This window comes from Mytilus trossulus, chromosome 2 (assembly GCF_036588685.1).
Source record: "Mytilus trossulus isolate FHL-02 chromosome 2, PNRI_Mtr1.1.1.hap1, whole genome shotgun sequence".
In the NCBI taxonomy this organism is placed as follows: Eukaryota; Metazoa; Mollusca; class Bivalvia; order Mytilida; family Mytilidae; genus Mytilus; species Mytilus trossulus.
In genome coordinates, this window is record NC_086374.1 from 36555500 (window position 1) to 36576421 (window position 20922).

At 30.8% G+C, this 20922-nt stretch overlaps 1 protein-coding gene across 11 annotated transcripts in view; it reads right to left on the reverse strand.

Annotated features, from left to right (window-relative positions):
• Positions 1 to 6445: 6445 nt before the first annotated feature.
• Positions 6446 to 20922, reverse strand: part of LOC134707111 (fibroblast growth factor receptor-like 1) — a 49973-nt gene continuing 35496 nt past the window's right edge. For 10 of the 11 annotated variants that reach the window (XM_063566631.1, XM_063566632.1, XM_063566635.1 and 7 more), the window contains 6 exons: positions 18521 to 18541; positions 16458 to 16627; positions 13048 to 13171; positions 12005 to 12168; positions 11163 to 11652; positions 6446 to 10293 (listed from right to left, as the gene is read on the reverse strand). In XM_063566631.1, the coding sequence (XP_063422701.1) occupies positions 9911 to 10293; positions 11163 to 11652; positions 12005 to 12168; positions 13048 to 13171; positions 16458 to 16627; positions 18521 to 18541 (1352 nt within the window). In that variant the 3' untranslated portion in view covers positions 6446 to 9910. The remainder of the gene's footprint in view (positions 10294 to 11162; positions 11653 to 12004; positions 12169 to 13047; positions 13172 to 16457; positions 16628 to 18520; positions 18542 to 20922) is intronic. The other variant, XM_063566641.1, reaches the window with a different exon arrangement.

The following is a 20922-nucleotide window of genomic DNA, read 5'->3' on the forward strand; positions in this document are numbered from 1 at the left end:
TAGACAAAATTCATATTTGTCATGACAAAAGTCAATTTTGTCTAAATGGTATGCAAATATATTAAACATATTTGCATACAAAATTGACTTTTGTTACCTGATATGGAAATTAAATCACAAAAGTCAATTGTGTGAGGTAAGATTCAATTTTGTTAGACAAAATTAACTTTTGTGAGACAAAATTCAATTTTGTCAATTTTTTTTGAGACAAAAGTCAATTTTGTTAATTTTGATGAGACAAAAGTGAATTTTGTCAATTTTGTTGAGACAAAATTCAATTTTGTCAATTTTGTTGAGACAAAAGTCAATTTTGTTAATTTTGTTGAGACAAAAGTCAATTTTGTCAATTTTGTTGAGACAAAAATCAATTTTGTCAATTTTGTTGAGACAAAAGTCAATTTTGTTAATTTTGTTGAGACAAAAGTCAATTTTGTCAATTTTGTTGAGACAAAAGTCAATTTTGTGACGACAAAATTCATTTTTGTGACGACAAAATTCATTTTTGTGACGACAAAATTCATTTTTGTGACGACAAAATTGACTTTCGTGAGACAAAATTGACTTTCGTGAGACAAAATTGACTTTCGTGAGACAAAAATCAATTTTGTTGAGACAAAATTCAATTTTGTCAATTTTGTTGAGACAAAATTCAGTTTTGTCAATTTTTTGGAGACAAAATTCAATTTTGTTGAGACAAAATTCAATTTTGTTGAGACAAAAGTCAATTTTGTCGCACATTGGTCAATTTTGTCTCACATTGGTCAATTTTGTCACACAAAAGTCAATTTTGTCAATTTTGTTGAGACAAAAGTCAATTTTGTCAATTTTGTTGAGACAAAAGTCAATTTTGTGTAACAAAAGTCAATTTTGTGTAACAAAAGTCAATTTTGTGTAACAAAAGTCAATTTTGTGTAACAAAAGTCAATTTTGTGTAACAAAAGTCAATTTTGTGTAACAAAAGTCAATTTTGTGTAACAAAAGTCGATTTTGTATGCAAATTAGTTCACAGAAACCAAACTTAACTAATTTGAATACAAAATTCACTTTTGTCGCCCAATTTTCAAATTAGGTAACAAAATTCAATTCTGTGTAACAAAAATGAATTTTGTCATGACAAAAGTGACTTTTGTCCGCTGATAGATAATTTTGTATGACAAAATTTTAAATTAGTAGTATGATACAAATTTTGTTAAACTGAACTCATTTTTGTTGAACAAAAGTCACTTTTGTCCGTACAAAATTGAATTTTGAGTACAAAACCACAAGAGTCCCATTCGGCGCCCCGTATATAATGCTAAAGATTAAAACTTTAAAATCTTCTGTTGCAATTACTTTCGGGTTAGGGTCAATTTTATGCTAGATTGACTGGACTATAACTCAAACCAAGCGTTTAGCTGAAGAAAAACTTCTGAAGACGAACACTTTTTTTTAAAGAAAATTTTTATATATTCTGGTTCCTATATAGGAATAGAAATACAGATGACTCATACACTTGTATTCTTTTAAGCATTATGTTAACATTTTTTCATGACTGAGACAGCAGATTAAAATTGTATACTCAGTATATATTATTAAATTTTGTTTTATTATTATTATTATTACATGTATAATATTGTATGTACTTTATTTATATGTTATAATTGTATCAAGTTGAGAAAGGAAGATTTTCTAGTTTTAACAATTGTATTTTCCTAATGAAATCAGGTAGGGGCGTAATGGACGTACGCCCCCCCCCCCTTTTTTTTTAAATATTTAAAAAATATATCGCCATCTGCTAGTAAATATGGAAATTTATCATATTCAGTAAATAAACACATAATCTTATTTCTTTTTATATTAATTGGGAATGTATATTTGGTATAGATTTTTACTTCCTAATCTGGATAGCCTTTGGTAGTATCATATTGTTTCAATTCATATGTTTCAATATCCATTAGTGAGTAAGTAAAATGATGTAGATGACATCATCGGACCTACATTTTGCCATCAAGTTCAATCCCCATATTTATTCATGTACCATATACCATTTATCGGAACTATAGACAGTGACATGATTGCTTTAATTTAGTAATGACTGTTGTACAAAGCTCTGATTCCTTTCACGAATTTGGATATACTTTTTTGACCTTTTGGATTATAGCCCTTCATCTTTTATATAAGCTTTGGATTTCAAATATTTTGGCCACGAGCATCACTGAAGAGACATGTATTGTCGAAATGCGCATCTGGTGCAACAAAATTGGTACCGTTGTTTTTATTTTTATTGTACATTAGTTGCACAATAAATAGCGTAATTTTTTCATATTCAATCATGTAGTCCACATTAAACCCTATCATATTTAGAATGTACGAACTTTATACTTCAGTGTTTGTTTTACTTTTATCATATGTGTCATTCAAAGAAACCAAAACTTAATCTAAAATAGAGAGAATCCGATAGTCATTAGTTTGGCTTCTTCGTAATGTGATGCTAAATTGTTGAAACCCAGGTGCTTCTGAGCTTTCCCATGGACCCTCTACCAGTACACCCGTAGTTACGCCTGCCGTTCATAAAATCCTGGCCTAGGGCTATTGAAATGTTTAGTAACACCTTATATCGTAGGATTTGGAATATCTGTTATTGGTCTTCTGCTGTTAAGATCCATCCAATCATTTAAATATACCATAGACAATTAATGGAGATAATTCGGTATGAAAAAATGTCAAAACCTGACACTTTAACTATAAAATATACATGCTCCAAGTCAGGAACCGTGACATTAGTGCATTTCATATTTATTTTATGTTTTTCGACAAAAATAAGCCTTAGGTCCAAAAATATTTTAGCCGAGGGAGCTCGGCGAAAGATTTCATTCTCCACCCCCACCCTTTCAAATATAAAAAAAAACGACCATGCTTCTTCAGTAAACATTTAAAATTCAGTTATGCCATGTCAAGTCTTTTGTTTCGTTTTATCAGGAAGAGATAATCCATTCTCTTCTTCGTCGTCTTAATTTTTTCTGCAGACATTTCACCTACTAAAATTTTACTTAACATATGATATGGGTAAATATATACATGTGTATCAACAACAAAAAATCTATTTGAAAAATCTATATCTTTGCAATTATAGTTAAGTAGATATAAGAAGATGTGCCAATGATCAAACTCTCCATCCAAGTTACGATTTGTAAATGTAGTCCATTATAGGCCAAAGCTTGGTCTTCATTTAACCATGTTAATTTTCCATTATCAATACTGTTAACTCTTGCTAATTTCACATGCGAATCCAGTCTTTTATTCAACAGTACTTAATTATTTTATTTTATTTTTGCCAAACAAATATTTGAAGAAATTTTGTTTAATTTCTGAAATCTAAAAAAAAAAGAAATTCATGCCCTAAGGATAAGGTCATACTCTTAATTCAAATTTCAAATGGAGTTTGCAACTATAGTAACCCATTTAAATACATCATAAAAGTCTAAAATAGATCATTTAAAAGCAGTGTAAGGGAGGTAATTCAACATTGAATAACATTGTCTTAATAATTAGATATAGGTAGATGTGGTGTGAGTGCCAATGAGACAACTCTCCGTCTAAATAACAATTTAAAAAGTAAACCATTATAGGTTAAAGTACGGCCTTCAACACGGAGCCTTGGCACACACCGAAGAACAAGCTATAAAGGGCCCCAAAATTACTAGTGTAAAACCGTTCAAACGGGAAAACCAACGGTCTAATCTATATAAACAAAAGAACCCCTGGGTTTTCTCCCTTTTATGCCCCTAATTTCCAAACGGTTTAAGCCATATATATAACCATTGAAGCCAGTCCTAATCATCCCTTTTGTGTAGCGGAATCTTGTGGTATAATTTCAGAGAGACCCACAAGCAATTGTCTGAAAACTAGAAAAATGCCTTTTTGGGCCTCTTTTGGGCCCCAAATTCCTAAACTTTTAGTACTACAACCCCCAAAATCAATCCCCACCTTCCCACAACGTGATACCAATATATCACGTAACAAAATGTTAAAAAATCAGTTGAAAAAGGCTTCAACTCATCAGATGGATACAAATAGAAATACTAAACAAAGCGGACATAGACGGATGATACAACATTTCATTATAACAAAACCATTGTTAGGGGGGTAAATCTTTCTGCCAAAAAAAAATGATATTGATCACTAATAAACAAATTCATTATCAATGAACCCTTTGATATACACTATTATTATATCATATTTACTTCAATCACAGGATGTTTCTAGAAACAGCTAAAAAATAATTCATACTAGAACTAGCAGACAACTACTTAAGTTAAAAGCAATGTGAGGGAGGTAAATAAAATATTACCTGGAAACACTTGTTCCACCCTTTTTTGCCCCGAATTCCTAAATGGTTTGAACCATAACCCCCAAAAGATAATCATAACCATCCCTTTCTGTTATGGAAACTTTTGCAACAATTTTAGAGAGATCAATACACCGTTCCACCATTTATTGTCTGGAAACTAAAAAATGCTTACTTGGGCCCCTTTTTGACCCCTTTTTCCTAAACTGTTGGAACCAAAACCCATAAAACAATCCCAACCTTCCTTTTGTGGTTTCAAACCTTGTGATTCAATTTCATAGATTTCGATTTACTTATACTGAAATTATTGTCTGGAAACCAAATGTCTTTTCATGATGGTGACCACGACGATGACAAGAAGATGTGATACCAATGAACTACTACAACTTGTTTTGCAGTTGAAAACTGATTATTTAAGTGAATTTTCTGAAACCAAGGACCATAACTCTGCACAAAATCATCAGACTGGAACAAAACTCCAACTTGATCTGTACAGGAACATATATTAGATATACAGTTCCACAATCTGTAACTTGTCAGGATAAAACTTTACACCAATTTTAAAATCAATATCTTCAATAATGACCCCAAAAAAATGCGGAAAACTTATTACTTTGATGAATTTTCTAAGTCAAAGGACCATTACTCTGCATAAGATCATCAGACTGGTACAATTCGAACTTGATCTGTAACGTGTCATGATAAAACAATACACAGGATATCAAATCAATGTTTTCAAGCATGAAGAAAACTATAGACCGAAAGAGCTTGTGTCGCTCACCTTGGTCTATGTGCAGATTAAACAAAGGACACAGATGGATTCATGACAAAATTGTGTTTTGGTGTAGTGATGTGTTTGTAGATCTTACTTTACTGAACATTCTTAATGCTTGCAGTTATCTCTATTTATAATGAACTTGGCCCAGTAGTTACAGGAAAATATTTTGTAAAAAAAATTAAATTTAAAATTTTTACAAAATTTGATAACTATTAAAAATTGCCTATAAAGAGCAATAACTCCTTTAGGAATCAATTGATCATTTTGGTCATGTAGACTTATAAGAAGGTCTTACTTTGCTGTTGACAGTTCATCTCTATCAATAATGATATTGAAGATAATAACCAAAATATGCAAATTTTCCTAAAATTACCAATTCAGTGGTAGCAACCCAACACCTGGTTGTCCGATTGGTCTTAAAATTTCAGGGCAGATATATTTTGACCTTATGAACAATTTTATCCTGTCAGAATTGCTCTAAATGCTTTCTTTTCATAGATAAGAGCCAAAAACAGGATTTTACTATATGTACTATTTTTAGCCTTCTTAGTTTAGGGGCGTGGTCATCAGACACATTCTTTAAACAAGATACCCTAATAATGATTGTGGAAAAGTTTGGTTAATTTTGTCTCAGTTGTTTTAAAGAAGAATTTCACCCATGTCAAAGTTGCTCTAAATGCTTTGCCTTCAGAGATATAAGGCAATTTCTACATTTTACCCCTATGTTCTATTTGTAGCCATACCAGCCATCTTGGTTAATAGGCTTGGTCACCAGACAATTTTTTTTAACTAGATATCACATTGATTGTGGCCAAGTTTGATTAAATTAAGCCCAGTAGTTTTTAGGAGAAGATTTTTAGTAAAAGTTAACGACAACAGAGGAAGGACGACGGATGCCAAGTGATGAGAAAAGCTGCTGTTACTTAACCCTTTGGGCTAAGTGATCTAAAAGGTGTGGAAAACTGATTTGCCAGACTGACAGATGGACTGACAGACAGCCAGAGTGCAAACCTAAAGTCCTCTTCAACTTCATTGGTAGGGGACAAAAAACAGACCGAAACATAAAAACTTATCATTGACCAAGTAACCATGAAATTGAGATCAGGTGCTGACAGATGGAGCCTAACAAACTGACATGTTATCCTTACAACCGCATATACACTACATATAGTTAAACTTCTGCATATAGTATCTGAGAAACGGACCTAATCCTGTTAATCTAACCCTGAACATAGATATAATAGCCATTAGCTTTACTTTTTCCAGGGTCATATCTTCAAAGGACAAGCAAACCAATATGAAAAACTTACACACATACACAATACATAAAAGTAAATAAAACATTTTCTAAGAAATTTATTTATCATAATCTATTCTCCATTATGAAGGGCTGTGAACTAAACATAAATAAATGATATATCAATTATTGAAACACTTAAAAAAAATGCACCATCAATACTATCTAGTTATTGTAACCATGTTTCTCAAATAAATTGCTTTACATCTGTGCTTTGATTTATTGAAACAGTAACTTCAATGTACTTTCTAAACAGTGTCTTAAATGATAGTGTGAAAATGTTGAGCAATGATTTAAATTTCAAGAAGAGGTATTCCATACTTTATGATTAAACAATACCTCTTGAAAATATTTTCATTTATTTACCGCAGAAAAAAAAAGTTTGCTGTCTTCATACAGTATTTTGTAAATGGCAGCTGTTTCAAATGAAGGTCAATTTGAAGTGTTCTTTTTCTTGACTGACTGTCTGGAATTATCTGTGCAGCTGCAAATATCATGAAAATGAGTATCAAAATACATGAAAAAAATTAACCCTGTCAATTAGAACTGAAACACCACCATTGTATCTCAAGATTTGCAGGCCACAATTTGTTATTTGATGGTTGCAAATATACCTTTACTGGATCAAGTAACATGTCTCTAATAAAATAAATTTGTAACTATCAAATTGCAAATTGATGTCCCCAGAATCTTTACATACAATACTGGTATCTCATTATAGAACAATGTTTCAATTACACTATGAATATAAAGACAATCTTAGTCAGCTGAAAATGATAAACTTATATATGCCACATTTTCAGAGGTGAATATATACAAAGTTCATTATAATTTCTTAGTTGAAGGAGTGCAGAACAAATACATTTAGCCAAGACATAATATATACATAACAAATCATGCATATACTTATAAACACTATAAAACAACTGCTTCAATCTTTACAATATTAAATAAAACTTAAATAAGAAAGATGAAAATAAAATATTAAAGCCATTCAAAACAAGTTACCCGTTGTCTTTGAACAATTCTTTGGTATAACCCTACCTGTCTTAAGGTTTGCTTAGCTCTGTACATATTGTCCAAAAAATTGCAGTATAGTAATATTTGTTATGTAAAATAAGTTTAAAAAAACTGCTGACTAGGTATATATTGAAAAGTATGTGGACAGGAAGGATTTCTTAAAATGTTATGTAGTGATATATAAATAAACACATAGCTGAGAGGGTACTAGAGTTGAGTGTTACACCTAGAAAACATTGTCAACTTAGGCTCAGCCATTAGATAAAGTAAATTATCTCCCTTATATTAGTCAATCTGGTATTTTAACTTGAAGTATAATAAAAGACAATGTAAAATGTATGATCTAACAATTGATTGTCAAAATAAAACACAATGTTATCAATAAGCAACAATGTTATTAATAGTAACAATGTTATCAATATGTAACAATGTTATTAATATGTAACAATGTTATCAATATGTAACAATTCTATTTTACTATCACATGTAGAATATTTCTGTTCACCTCTGGTGTTTGATAATAATATAAGTTGATACAAATATAGTCCCCTTTCAAAATCTTTTAATTTTTATTTTAAAGCTAGTGTAAACTGTAAGACATATATTTTATCTCTCAAAATAACTAATAGATATAAACTGAAGAAAAACGTAGATATAACATATATACTTAATATTGTTGGATCATATATGACCATATAAAACACAAAACACATGAACACTCATAAATAATTAAACAAAATTACAACAAACAGACAATAAAATGTTGAGTATTATTATTCTTTAAAAAAAATCCCTGATTTGAATGATAACAGTGAAAATAATGTCATGTTAGGTGTTAAAATAACTTCTGTGGATAAAAATTTAGTAATATTTGACTTATATAAAAACAAATACTCAGACTAACATATGTATGCAATTATGATTTTTAAAAAAATCTATAATTGACCAAAAGTCTTTTTAACAGTCAAATTATCTCCCTTTAACAAACACTGTTAAACAGTCTGATTATCTCCCTTTAGAAAACACTGTAAACTGTGATAAGTGTATTATTTGACCATAATGAATAATCATTATTAAATTATATTTGTATTCCAGATATTTCAGTTCATCTTCACTGAATATAAATAAAGCACTATAGTTTGACATTATAAAACTTATATCCTAATGTAGAACAAATAGTATGAATAGGTAAGATTGATTTAGATAACCTGAACAATGAACAATTACTGAAAGTTTGATGAAAGTCTTACCAGGATCTAACCCTTACCTATAATTTTGGGATTGTGTCCATATCTTTCCATTCATACACTTTGTATATATTGTCAGTTTCTATGATATAGATTTTCTGAATCATATTTGGCCTTATTGGTGTTTTTAATAAAAAATTGTTATATACTTATTTAAGATCAATTTTGATGGTCTCGCAAATAACAAATAATTTACATGTCAATGTGTAAGAGACAATTAATCAGTTGTTTTTATTATTATTTACATAACAAATGTATTCTATTCTTGTTGTAATCATCTTATTTTTATGATTGCCAAGACAAATATAATATGTAATTTTTATAAAACTTTTTATATAAGAATGTTATTATCAATTTTATGAATGCCAAGACAAATTTGACATGTATTTTTTATAAAACTTTTTATATAAGAATGCTATTATCAATTTTATGAATGCCAAGACAAATTTGAATTGTATTTTTTATAAAACTTTTTATATAAGAATGTATTATCAATTTTATGAATGCCAAGACAAATTTGACATGTATTTTTTATAAAACTTTTTATATAAGAGTGCTATTATCAATTTTATGAATGTCAAGACAAATTTGACATGTATTTTTTATAAAACCAAGCAATTAAATAGACATGAAACACTGTATTCCTTCCAGTGTTATAAATCTACATATTTATATATACCAGGACCATATCGACCTGCTTCAATGCAATACATTGGATCATACAATGTTATAACTAGCAACAAATACAAATCACTATTATATGTATTTATCCTCTTTGTATTGCCTTTAAACATCCCAGTTACTATTCCATAACACACATATCAGTTATTGATAATAGTCATGTGTGTATTGTCCAATTGGTCTGCACCGTTTGTTAGGAAGTCTTATAAAGTTTACACATTCATATAAATAAATACTTAAAGAAAAGTATACTTCTTGCACATGTAGTGTCTTCAAAGTTTTAAACAAACATATAGAAAAATATTCTTCTTGCACATCAAGTGTCTTTCAGTATACTCAAGAAACATTTATTGCACTTTGGTCATTTCTTAAATTCAATATCTCCGTCCATTTTGATATTTTTGTTATATCTTTGAACTATCAATAACAACAATGCTATAAATGTATTTTAAAGTCTACATAATTATGTTTAATAATCCTTAGGTCTTCAATTTCCATGGCAAAATTTCCTTGAAGTATTCCTCATTAAATGTTTGTTACCATGGAAATCTCTCCTATAGTCAAACATTTGTGTGTTTATAACCATCCTCCTCATATCGATTACAACATAATGCCACTACAATAGCCACAACTCCAATTAACAGCACCCCTCCTGCCACCGAGCCGACAATTATATATATAGTCCACACATCTATATCTTTTTCGGCAGACTTTTTCTGATTTGCATTTTCACCCTGTGTTTTGCCAGTAAAATCCACATCACTGTAATCGATTGTTTCGTCCTTTGTGTTTTCTCCGTAGGGAATCATCTGATCGTTTTCTGATGTTGGATTAAAGGGTTCTGGTACAGTTTCTTGATCGTATGGATCATTAGGATCGATACGGCCTGTCCTATCAAACCAATTGTCTGGGCTTGGTGTATTGGTGTCCACATAGTTTTTATCTGAAATAATAAGAAATATTTATCTTTACATTTGATGTCTAAACAAGTGACATCCTTACAACCTTGTTGTCTCAATGTCTCAATAGCACAAATAATAATCCTGGCAAAGAAAACATAAATAAATTAGGAAGCAAATTTGCAGATTTAACATTGTTGCACTGATATTTTTTTGTAATTGTGTATGTTTACATTTGTATACAATTCTGATAGTATGTCCTCAAAATCATTTATTACAATCGTTTATTGCACATTGTTGCTTCTATTGAAAAATACAAAATTGTGGTGATTTATGTTTGTTTTGAGGTCTTTCTTTCTATTTAACAACTTTTAATCCAAATATGTTAATAAATAAATAATACAATTTGTTTTTTTATAGTTTAGCAATAGAGGTAAAAGGGAGACAACTCATATTCATTTTCCCCCCAAACACAATATCTTTCAGGCATTGATATCTTAAAAAAAAAATGTGAACAAGGATGCATTTTCGACTCTTTCACACCCATTATTCCAATATTTCATCAAAAGTAACTTTTCTTTCAACATTTAATTTGGTGACTTAAAGTCCAACCTAAAGTTGCTGTCCATTCCTTCTTGCAGTAATAATATCTTTAACCACAATTCAGTATTTTAAAGAGCTTGAGAAATTGTACAGAAACTCGACTATTATTAAAGACCAAAAGTTGACCTCTAGATGTGGATTGGTATTTATTGACATGTATACACCATCTCTTTTTATTCAAACATATACTTATATTATTGTATTCTTCTATTGAAGATGGTTACTGGTATAAACACAAATTTTAAATTAGGTTTTTATTCCAGAGATGGAAGAAGAATTTACTGGTTTTATTTTTACATCATTCAATTACCATAAATCTCAGGTTGCATATATGATGTGTCTTCTCTATTTTTCTTTTTATTCTTTTTCTTCTTCTTTCTATCTTTCTTATTTTTCTTCTTCTTATCTTTCTTTTTCTTTTTCTTCTTATCCTTTTTGCGTTGTTTATCATCCTGATTATCAAACTCATCGACATTATCCCAGTCCGGTGTTGGTTCTGGCCAGAATGGTGCTTTCATTGTTGTCGTTGCTGCTGTTGTAGTGGTTGTAGTTGGATTTGTTGTAGTAGTTGGTTCGGTTGTTGTTGTAGTTGTTGTTGTGGTAGTTGGTGTAGTCGTAGTAGTTGGTGGAGGAGTCGTTGCAGTAGAAGTAGTTGTAGTAGTAGTCGTAGGTGTAGGTATGACTGTCAACCATACATCCACTTGTTTCAAACCAAAATAATTACCAACAAAACAAACATAATGTCCAGCATCTTTCATGGTAACAGTTCGTATAACTAACATCTCTTTATTTTCTAAAATCTGCAATTGAAGGTGTCAGTTTTATTTTATAAATCTTCCATATGTAACCATTAGTATATTTATGTGGTAATATATTTGAGTAATTAGCATTTATTTTTTTCCTTTAATTTTATAAATGAATTGACAGGCCTTTTGTGAAAATAAGCCTTTATTAAACAAAATTTATTGATAAATTTCCATCAAACCAAATATGATATAAACATAATGATGCACAACAATCGTTATGAATTATGTAATAATGTTATCAGTATCTCACAGATGTGGCAGAAATTGACAAAACTTCAGTACACCTATATGTTACATTTAGCCATTATAATTAAATCTACAACTGTAACATTGTAAGATAACTTACATCTGATGTTTTACCAATACTTGTCTGTAATCCAGTTTGATTCCTTTTCACCCATTTAATTGTGGCCTCAGGATCATTCAGAGGTCGGCAAGTAAATATAGCATCATCGCCTTCATTAACAGTCTGATTTTGAGGTTCTTCTACTTCTAAAGGCCATGTCAGTTCTTAAAATAGAAACAATTTAACTTTAGCTTATGATAAAAGACTATATAGTTACATTATAGTTAGAAAGCTAAAGAAGGACTTGTCACCTGTTAAATATTTTCTTTTATACCAATATTGCTGACGAAGATTGGTAGATTGCAGTAGCACTTAATGCCTTCAGTTTTTCAAAATCCTGTAAAGACAGGTGTTAATGGAATTCAATACCTCTAAACAATATAATTTTACATCTTTTTAAGATTTTTTATTTGCTGGTACAATTCACTATTTTTTTTCAGTTTTTGAAATCTTTACATGTATCTGGATGTATCTCTTTTCCCTGGGATTTACAAAAGAAAAGACTACACATTGTACTTTCTTTATAATGTATTCAATCATACTTTCAAAATTTTCTAGCATTTCAATTTCCTGTTTAGATCTTGGATGTGTTTTTTCTTGTTTTTTTTTGTGTTTTCCTAAATTAGTTTTTTAATGCAATCAACATTGATCAAGTATACTTATATTTTAATTTCTCACCTACTTCTGGGTCCATAAAACATTGATAGCATGTATGTAATGTTAAAGGTTTACATTAAAAAAGAACAAGAATGTGCTCATTGACATAGTACACAGATGCCCAGCTCGGAACTTTCATTTTCTATGTTCAGTGGACCGTGAAATTGGGGTCAAAACTGTTATTTGGCATTCAAATTAGAAAGATCATATCTAAAGGAACATGTGTACTAAAGTTATTTTTTCTTGTTTTCACTAAAAATGGTAAAAAAAGAAACAAAAGGTTGGTATGTGACTACATATAATAAATACTTTTCAACAGAATAATTCTAAAAGGCAGTTGATAAATTGACAAGGAATACAGAACCATTTACTGTACAAGTACTTACTTATGACTGTAACATAAAATGTAAAATTTAGACTGCCGTGGAAATTCCTCACTATACATTGGTAATCTCCCTTATCATCAACCTGGGCATCTCTTATTATCAGTGAGTAGCGGTGAATCTTTGTCTGAAAGAAAGAATTGAATCCTGTGAAGTCATAACACGACAAAACAGATGTCTTTTATATAGAACATGTTGGAAAAATAACGTTTGGAAAAATAGCATTATATACAAATGAATGGGGAAAGTTTCCAGTGGCGGATCCAGAACTTTTCCTAAGGGTTTTTCCCAAGAAAGGGGGGGCCCAGGCCCCCCCCCCCCTGGATCCGCCTAGGGTTTCCATGGAACACAGTTGATGTCCCACTTACATATCATATAAAGTTATAAAGGGGTATAACTGAAGAAATGTTAGAGTGAAGCTATCCAAAATTGTACTTAATTTTAGTTTTGTGGTAATAAGTATTGGGTATAAGTTTTATAACATTTGGTTGAGGCTAACTTTAGTACATTTTTGTACAAGAACAGAAAACAAAATTCAGCAATTTTTCCATTTTTAAACACATAAATCTAGAACTGTAAAAGTGACATCACCAAAATTCAACCTTGATCTGTATTTTGTGATGATAAGCATTATATATTTTGTACAAGTTTCACAAAATTTGGTTGAAATAGAGAATGGAAACTAAAAATTCAGCATTTTTTCCATTTGAAAAGGGTCATAAGCCTATAATAATTCAGTGATTGTTGTTTGTTTATGTGTAACATATTTGTTTTTCGTTTTTTTTTTGTACATACATAAGGCCCTTAGTTTTCTCGTTTGAAATGTTTTACATTCTCATTTGAAGGCCTTTATAGGAGACTATGTGGTATGGGTTTGGCTCATTGTTGAAGGCCGTACAGTGACCTTTAGTTGTTAATTGCTGTCATTTTGGTCTCTTGTGGAAAGTTGTCTCATTGGCAATCATACCACATACCACAACTGTTAAACAGTTATTACAACGCCACCAAAATCTAAACTTGATTTGTGTTTTGTGGTAATAAGCATTGTGTATAACATTTGGTTGGGGCAAAATAAAGTTAGAGAACAGAAACAACTTTGGGGTGCACCACAGGATGGACGAATGTTCTGACGTAAAGTAACAAACGAACAAGGGTAAAGCTTAATGGCTGCTTGTCATATATAGGTCAAAGTGAATTTTTGCTATATTTCAATGTATAATTTCTTATTTCAAATGAATATTCTATACCAGTACTTAGTTTATATAGCTGAGGAGTACTCAGTAAGATACCCCATGTAGTAGGTTTTTTTTTTTTAAATCTGTATAAAAGACCTAGATCTTTAACATGCGAAACCAAAGTATGTGTAGGTTGTATGTGTGGTCTGTCCATTACATTGATATAAAGAGTTGACATATTTCATATAGCACATTTAGACCCTGTACTTTGTCTAAAACTGTGGTATCTTCTTTTTTAGCTTTTCCTAATTTAATTGTATTACATAAATTGAATCAATATAAAATTATATAAAAGCTTTTATATAAATGTAACCTAATCTGTAGATACCGCCTCATGTTGATGGTATATGATGACACTAATTGAATAAATTATTCCTGACAGTTCATGATAGCAATTCTCTCAGAACAGCAGAGTATCACACCAAAAACACGATTACATACTAAAATCATCTCAACACACCTACCACTCCTGTACTTTAAATTCCTAAATGTTATAACTAAATGTTAAATGCACTGTACGTGTGAATGTATAGTTTATGTATTAAAAAACACTTCACTGTTTTACAAATTTAGAACCATAACCCATTATTCTTAAACTATTCACACTGAGGTAAGAGAAATCTTCCTCATTCTTCAGTTTAAGAGTTTAATTAACCTTCAAATTATGATCTGATATCTTCTATTAGCTTACTAAACGTTCTCAAAAAGCTACAGCCAACCCATATCTCAACCACCCATTTTGCATTGTCCCAAAACAAGCCAAAGGGAACATTCATGTAAAATATGACACTGCTTCAAAAACCCATTCAAAATGGGGGCAGAAGGATTTTTGCCAATTATACATTTTCATCTGTAGTTATGCATGCTGATATTGTAATTTGGCTTTAGATTACCACATTAGCTCAGTGTAGGACAGTCGGGCCAGCCGAAGGCTGGCCCGAAAAAATTTTTTTGGGCCAGTAAAAAAATTACTTCACAGGCCCAAACTGCAAATTGGTAGCCCAATTATTTTACTCAAATTTTTTTCCGTGTTGAGCCATAAAAAATGAAAAAAAACAATATTAATTGATGTTCTTAATTCTACATCAAACCTTGCTGACACATAACCCTAAACAACACATTCCCAGTCTTCATTGTCACTGAGTTAATGAAACCTCATTGTCCAGTGCCTATATAATATAGATCAATATAGGGTTTTGAAGTGGAAAAAGTGACCTCTCATTCCATGAGAGTAGCGAGAAGTGGAGTTCCATTCGATTGCATGGGGATTTCGTGCCCATCACTAAAGATTTTGTTCTTGCGTTTAAATTTAAACAGTTTTCTGCGAATTGATCTATTAAAATTAGAAATGGGAATTTCCGCGATAATCTATTCGGTCAGTCATTTCAAAAGTTTGTATTTCAGTCCAAAATGTCAGTGCAAAACAAAATCAAATGACCTTTTATAAACGTAATATTTTCTTATCACTTGTTTCTGTCTTTGGTGGTGTACCATCCACAATCGTATGAAAAATATTCCACGGCCCCAACTTGTCTGGCAAAACAGCCGTTAGACGTCAGAGTAATCTCGGACTACGTACGGATAGAAACACTGATTGAGTGCCTGTGGTTGTATCCGTGTTTGGAGTTCCCTTGTCCTTGTTTGGTTTAGTGGGTCAGACGAGCTTTTACTGTAAATGGCTGTCGTTATTTTTTATAAAACACAATTTGTTTAGCGATTGCCAGTTAAGCGTTATTTGACCCACTTAACAAGCAATATCACGCACATGTTTGTCAACGCCATGTTAACTGGTTAATATTCTAATCAATGCACTTATTTTTCTTCTACATGTGTATCCTTCCAATTATGGAACACCTCCTCAACTTGTACGTTTTAAAGATGTAACCAGAGGATTTCCGAAAATGATTGTTCCGAAGTTGGGATGTGTTATTTATAGGAGTAATTACGATTTTGAGAATAATAATGCACTCGCCCAATGATTTATTTTTGGGTCAGTAACTATCTATCTTTTTACACTTTCTAATCGCCCAATCAAGGTTTTGGTCGCATTTGGCGACCAGGCGACCGGCTGTGTCCTACACTGTTAGCTTCTTTCTTTTTAATGTTGTGAATATCTAGACTTGTACTATAAGTACATCATGTATTCTTCTGAAACATTATTTATCCTTTAAATAGTACCTTTGGTCTTTTTGTATCATCAAATTCTTTTCCATCTTTATACCATAAAATGTCTGGTTTAGGACTGCCATTCACACCACAAGTTAATTTCACATCATTTCCTTCATTCTTGGTTACTATGGAATCACGCTGTGCTGGTCTGGATTTGGGTTTCCAACTTGGTGATGAGTCTGAAAAATAAAATCATTATTTCTTCACAGAGTTTAAATTTTTGGTTTGTGGTTTTAAAGAAAAATGTGCCAACAGCCAATAGCAGATTTCTTGTAATTAAATAATTGGAAACAAATTAGGGCATTGTAAGATTTAGTCCTAGTAATAATAAAAACAAGGGATGCAAGGTTGACACAACAGATTGTATGTTGTTTGTGTATCCAGGTCCGAGCAAGTGCTGTTTATCTATAGTGTCCTGTGAAAGGTTGACATGGAGTTTGTGTATAATGTTTTGGTCTGAGCAAGTATTGTTTGTGTTTGTACAGTTGTTTTTTGTCCCTTATCTGGTTTGAGTAAGTGTTGTTTGTTTACTGTTTTGTTTGTATTTGTTCTTTTTGTGTATTCTGTTCTTGTCAGAGCAAGTGTTGTCTGCTTACTGAAGGTTATATATTTTTTTTGTCATTCTTTTTCTGAGCAGTTATTAATGGGCAAGGATGGTTGTTTAATATTTTTGTTTTCCTGTTTTGGTATCATATAAGAAAGTGGTGTGTGAATGCTTTTTTTTTAAGTTTTTGTTTTATTCTGTTCTGCTCAAGTGTTTTGGATAATAGATTTTTTTTCTTGATCTGTTCTGACCTGAGAAAGTGTTGTTTACACTGTCGTTTTTTATGAGTTTGTGTGTTCTGTTCTCAGCAAGTGTTGTTTTGCTGTTTTCAATTTCTGTTATTCTATCTATAGTTGTATGTGGTAAGTTGTGTCAGAGAGGTATTGTTATCTATCATAGAGTGTATAAACATCTAAATACAATTATCTTATAAAACATGTAATTATCTTAAAGGATAAAGCAGCATTCAAAATCAATACTTCATCTTTTTTTCCCTATATTCAAAGAGTAAATGTTTTACTAAGATATTGTGTAATTAAATATTTCTTTTACTTCCAACAAAGATCTCCAGCAAAATTCAATAAAATAATCTGTATTTCTGCGCAGTTATCTGTGCTTTCCGTATTTAAACATTTCTATTTCCAGGATATGCAAAGGGTAAAAACATCAAAAGAAAACAAAGGTAAAAGAAATCTTAAATCAATATACTAACATGACTGATGAAAATGAAAGAAGCGAATTAAAGAAAAATGTCAACTGAAGTGCTTAAAGCGATATAATGACACTCTTTTCCAGCTGCAAATATAGAACTTTTAGTAAAATTAACAATAAGCACACCATAGCAATATTTCAAACTGCAGCCCCCATGTCCAAATCTTGCATATACAATAGCCAAACTTATTCAACAATTAGATAAATCTTTTCACAAATACCTCAGTGATGGAAATGATACAAACAGCATGTGATTTTTATTTGAAATGTATTTATACGCATATTAGTGCATGCTTATTCTTTTATACAAAGGTTCAAAGACATTTAAATGCTTATTTTTTAGTGCCAAAAGACTAACTTACACTCTAACTTTAGCAGCATTTAAAGGCAAATTAGCTATATCCATGTATACACAAAAATAGTAACATTCAGTTTTCACTCACAGAAATCATTTCTTTAGAATATTTAAATTGACATGATTATATACGTAGTTATATTCAATTATGTTAGACTTTGCTGCCTTATCCAAAAGCATATTGGCAACAAAAAATGAAGTATTGATGAAGTATTTTTATCAAGTAGTAAATCTTTTGTTGAAGTTTCATTTTGATTACCATTTTACACATGTTATAATAATTGTTGTTATAATCCCTATTCCTAATAGTCCTGTGCTCATTTTTCTCAATAAAAAAGATTAAAATTTTAAATGAAAACAAACGCAAAAATATGGCAAAAGCTTTTGGCTCAGTAAGCTAAAAAAAAATAAGATACATAGAGCAGCTGCATCTCAATCTGAGCAGACAGATCACACAATTACCTTCTTCTTCATGCTTATCATCTGTAAATGTTAATAAAATCTGATTCATTTCTATGACAATTCATACAAAAACACACAATAAGTTCAAATTGGTCAACTATACATATGTTATAGCTCAACCAGATGCTCCGCAGAGGTAGCTTTATACGACCGCAGAGGTTTAACCCTGAACGGTTGGGGCAAATATGGACACAACATTCAAGCTGGATTCAGCTCTAAATTTGGATTGTGATTAAATAGTTGACACAGCATAGGTTTCTGACACAGAATGAATGTGGTATAATGAACTTAAAATTTTTGTTTTCCCTTTGAGCAATTCACTATGCTGTTGAATATTAATCCTCTCAAAAAAATGTTTGAAGAAATTTTCTTTTTATTTATGAAATTTCAAATGAGAATGAACCCAATTTTTCTAATTACATCCCCCTTTCCCTTATTCCAAAACTAATCTCAATTAAAATTTCTAATGGAGTTTGCAACAATAACTACTCATTTAAATACATCATAAAATATTAAGATGTAAAAAAAACTGCTTGTTATCACTGGATGGTAAAGATTATTTTAATTTATCAGTTGGTAGTAAAGAGTGAATATACATTGCATATTGTATATAACAAAGATTTAAGTTGATTCTGGACAAAGAAAGATAACTCCAATTAAAAAAAATCTTGCAAATAGATATTTCTTGCTTACTATTCTGGACAAAGAAAGATAACTCTAATTAAAAAAAAAATTGCTATTTCACAATATTGTGCAATTAGATATTTCTTGTCATTGCGCAATACTGTGCAATTGAAAAGACTTGCTATTGCACAATACTTAATATGATAATTTTAGATCCTGATTTGGACCAACTTGAAAACTGGGCCCATTATCAAAAATATAAGTACATGTTTGGATTCAGCATATCAAAGAACCCCAAGATTTCAATTTTTATTAAAATCAAACTAAGTTTAATTTCGGACCCTTTGGACTTTAATGTAGACCAATTTGAAAACAGGACCAAAAATGAAGAATCTACATACACAGTTAGATTTGGCATATCAAAGAACCCCATTTATTCAATTTTTGATGAAATCAAACAAAGTTTAATTTTGGACCCCGATTTGGACCAACTTGAAAACTGGGCCAATAATCAAGAATCTAAGTACATTTTTAGATTCAGTATATCAAAGAACCCAACCGATTCATTTTTTGTCAAAATCAAACTAAGTTTAATTTTGGACCCTTTGGACCTTAATGAAGACCAATTTGAAAACAGGATCAAAAGTTAAGAATCTACAAACACAGTTAGATTCGGCATATCAAAGAACCCCAAATATTCAATTTTGATGAAATCAAACAAAGTTTAATTATTCCTAAACTGTTGGGACCAAAACTCCCAAAATCAATACCAACCTTCCTTTTATGGTCATAAACCTTGTGTCTAAATTTCATAGATTTCTATTTACTTATACTAAAGCTATTGTGCGAAAACCAAGAATAATGCTTATTTGGGCCCTTTTTTGGCCCCTAATTCCTAAACTGTTGAAACCAAAACTCCCAAAATCAATCCTAACCTTTCTTTTGTGGTCATAAACCTTGTGTCAAAATTTCATAGATTTCTATTAACTTAAACTAAAGTTATAGTGCGAAAACCAAGAAAATGCTTATTTGGGCCCTTTTTGGCCCCTTATTCCTAAAATGTTGAGACCAAAACTCCCAAAATCAATACCAACCTTCCTTTTGTGGTCATAAACATTGTGTTAAAATTTCATAGATTTCTATTCACTTTTACTAAAGTAAGAGTGCGAAAACTAAAAGTATTGGGACGACGACGACGACGACGACGACGCAGACGACGACGCCAACGTGATAGCAATATACGACGAAAAAATTTTCAAATTTTGCGGCCATATAAAAATTGAGTCTACCTTAAAAATCACAAAAACAAGTATTTGTAAGTTTTGTACTTTAGAAAACAAACAAATCTAATATAATGAAGATTGCTTAGTAATAGAAACTGTATAGTGTTCTCTTACATGCAATATCCAACCTAAGTTTTCCAATAAAAACTATCAATTTTGACTTATCTTTTTAGAACAGGCTTTTATAAATCAATTTTTGTTATTTAGCAATTTTCTAAAACATTGATAGTCTATAAACTGCAGAAAAAAGCTGGCATTTCAAAGATCATTATCACCCTATATCAAACTGTTTGAAGCATTTAATAACAGGTATTATATAGTCTAATTATATTCTAAGCCAAACATAACGAGGAATTACAGTGTTCCCTATTTAGAAAATAAAATGTCATAAATTTGGTTTCCATGGGAATTCAATTTGCTTCCAAATTAGAATGGATATTTGGAGAAATATTTTTTAATTCAAAAGATTTTTTCATACAAAATTTAATTAAGTTG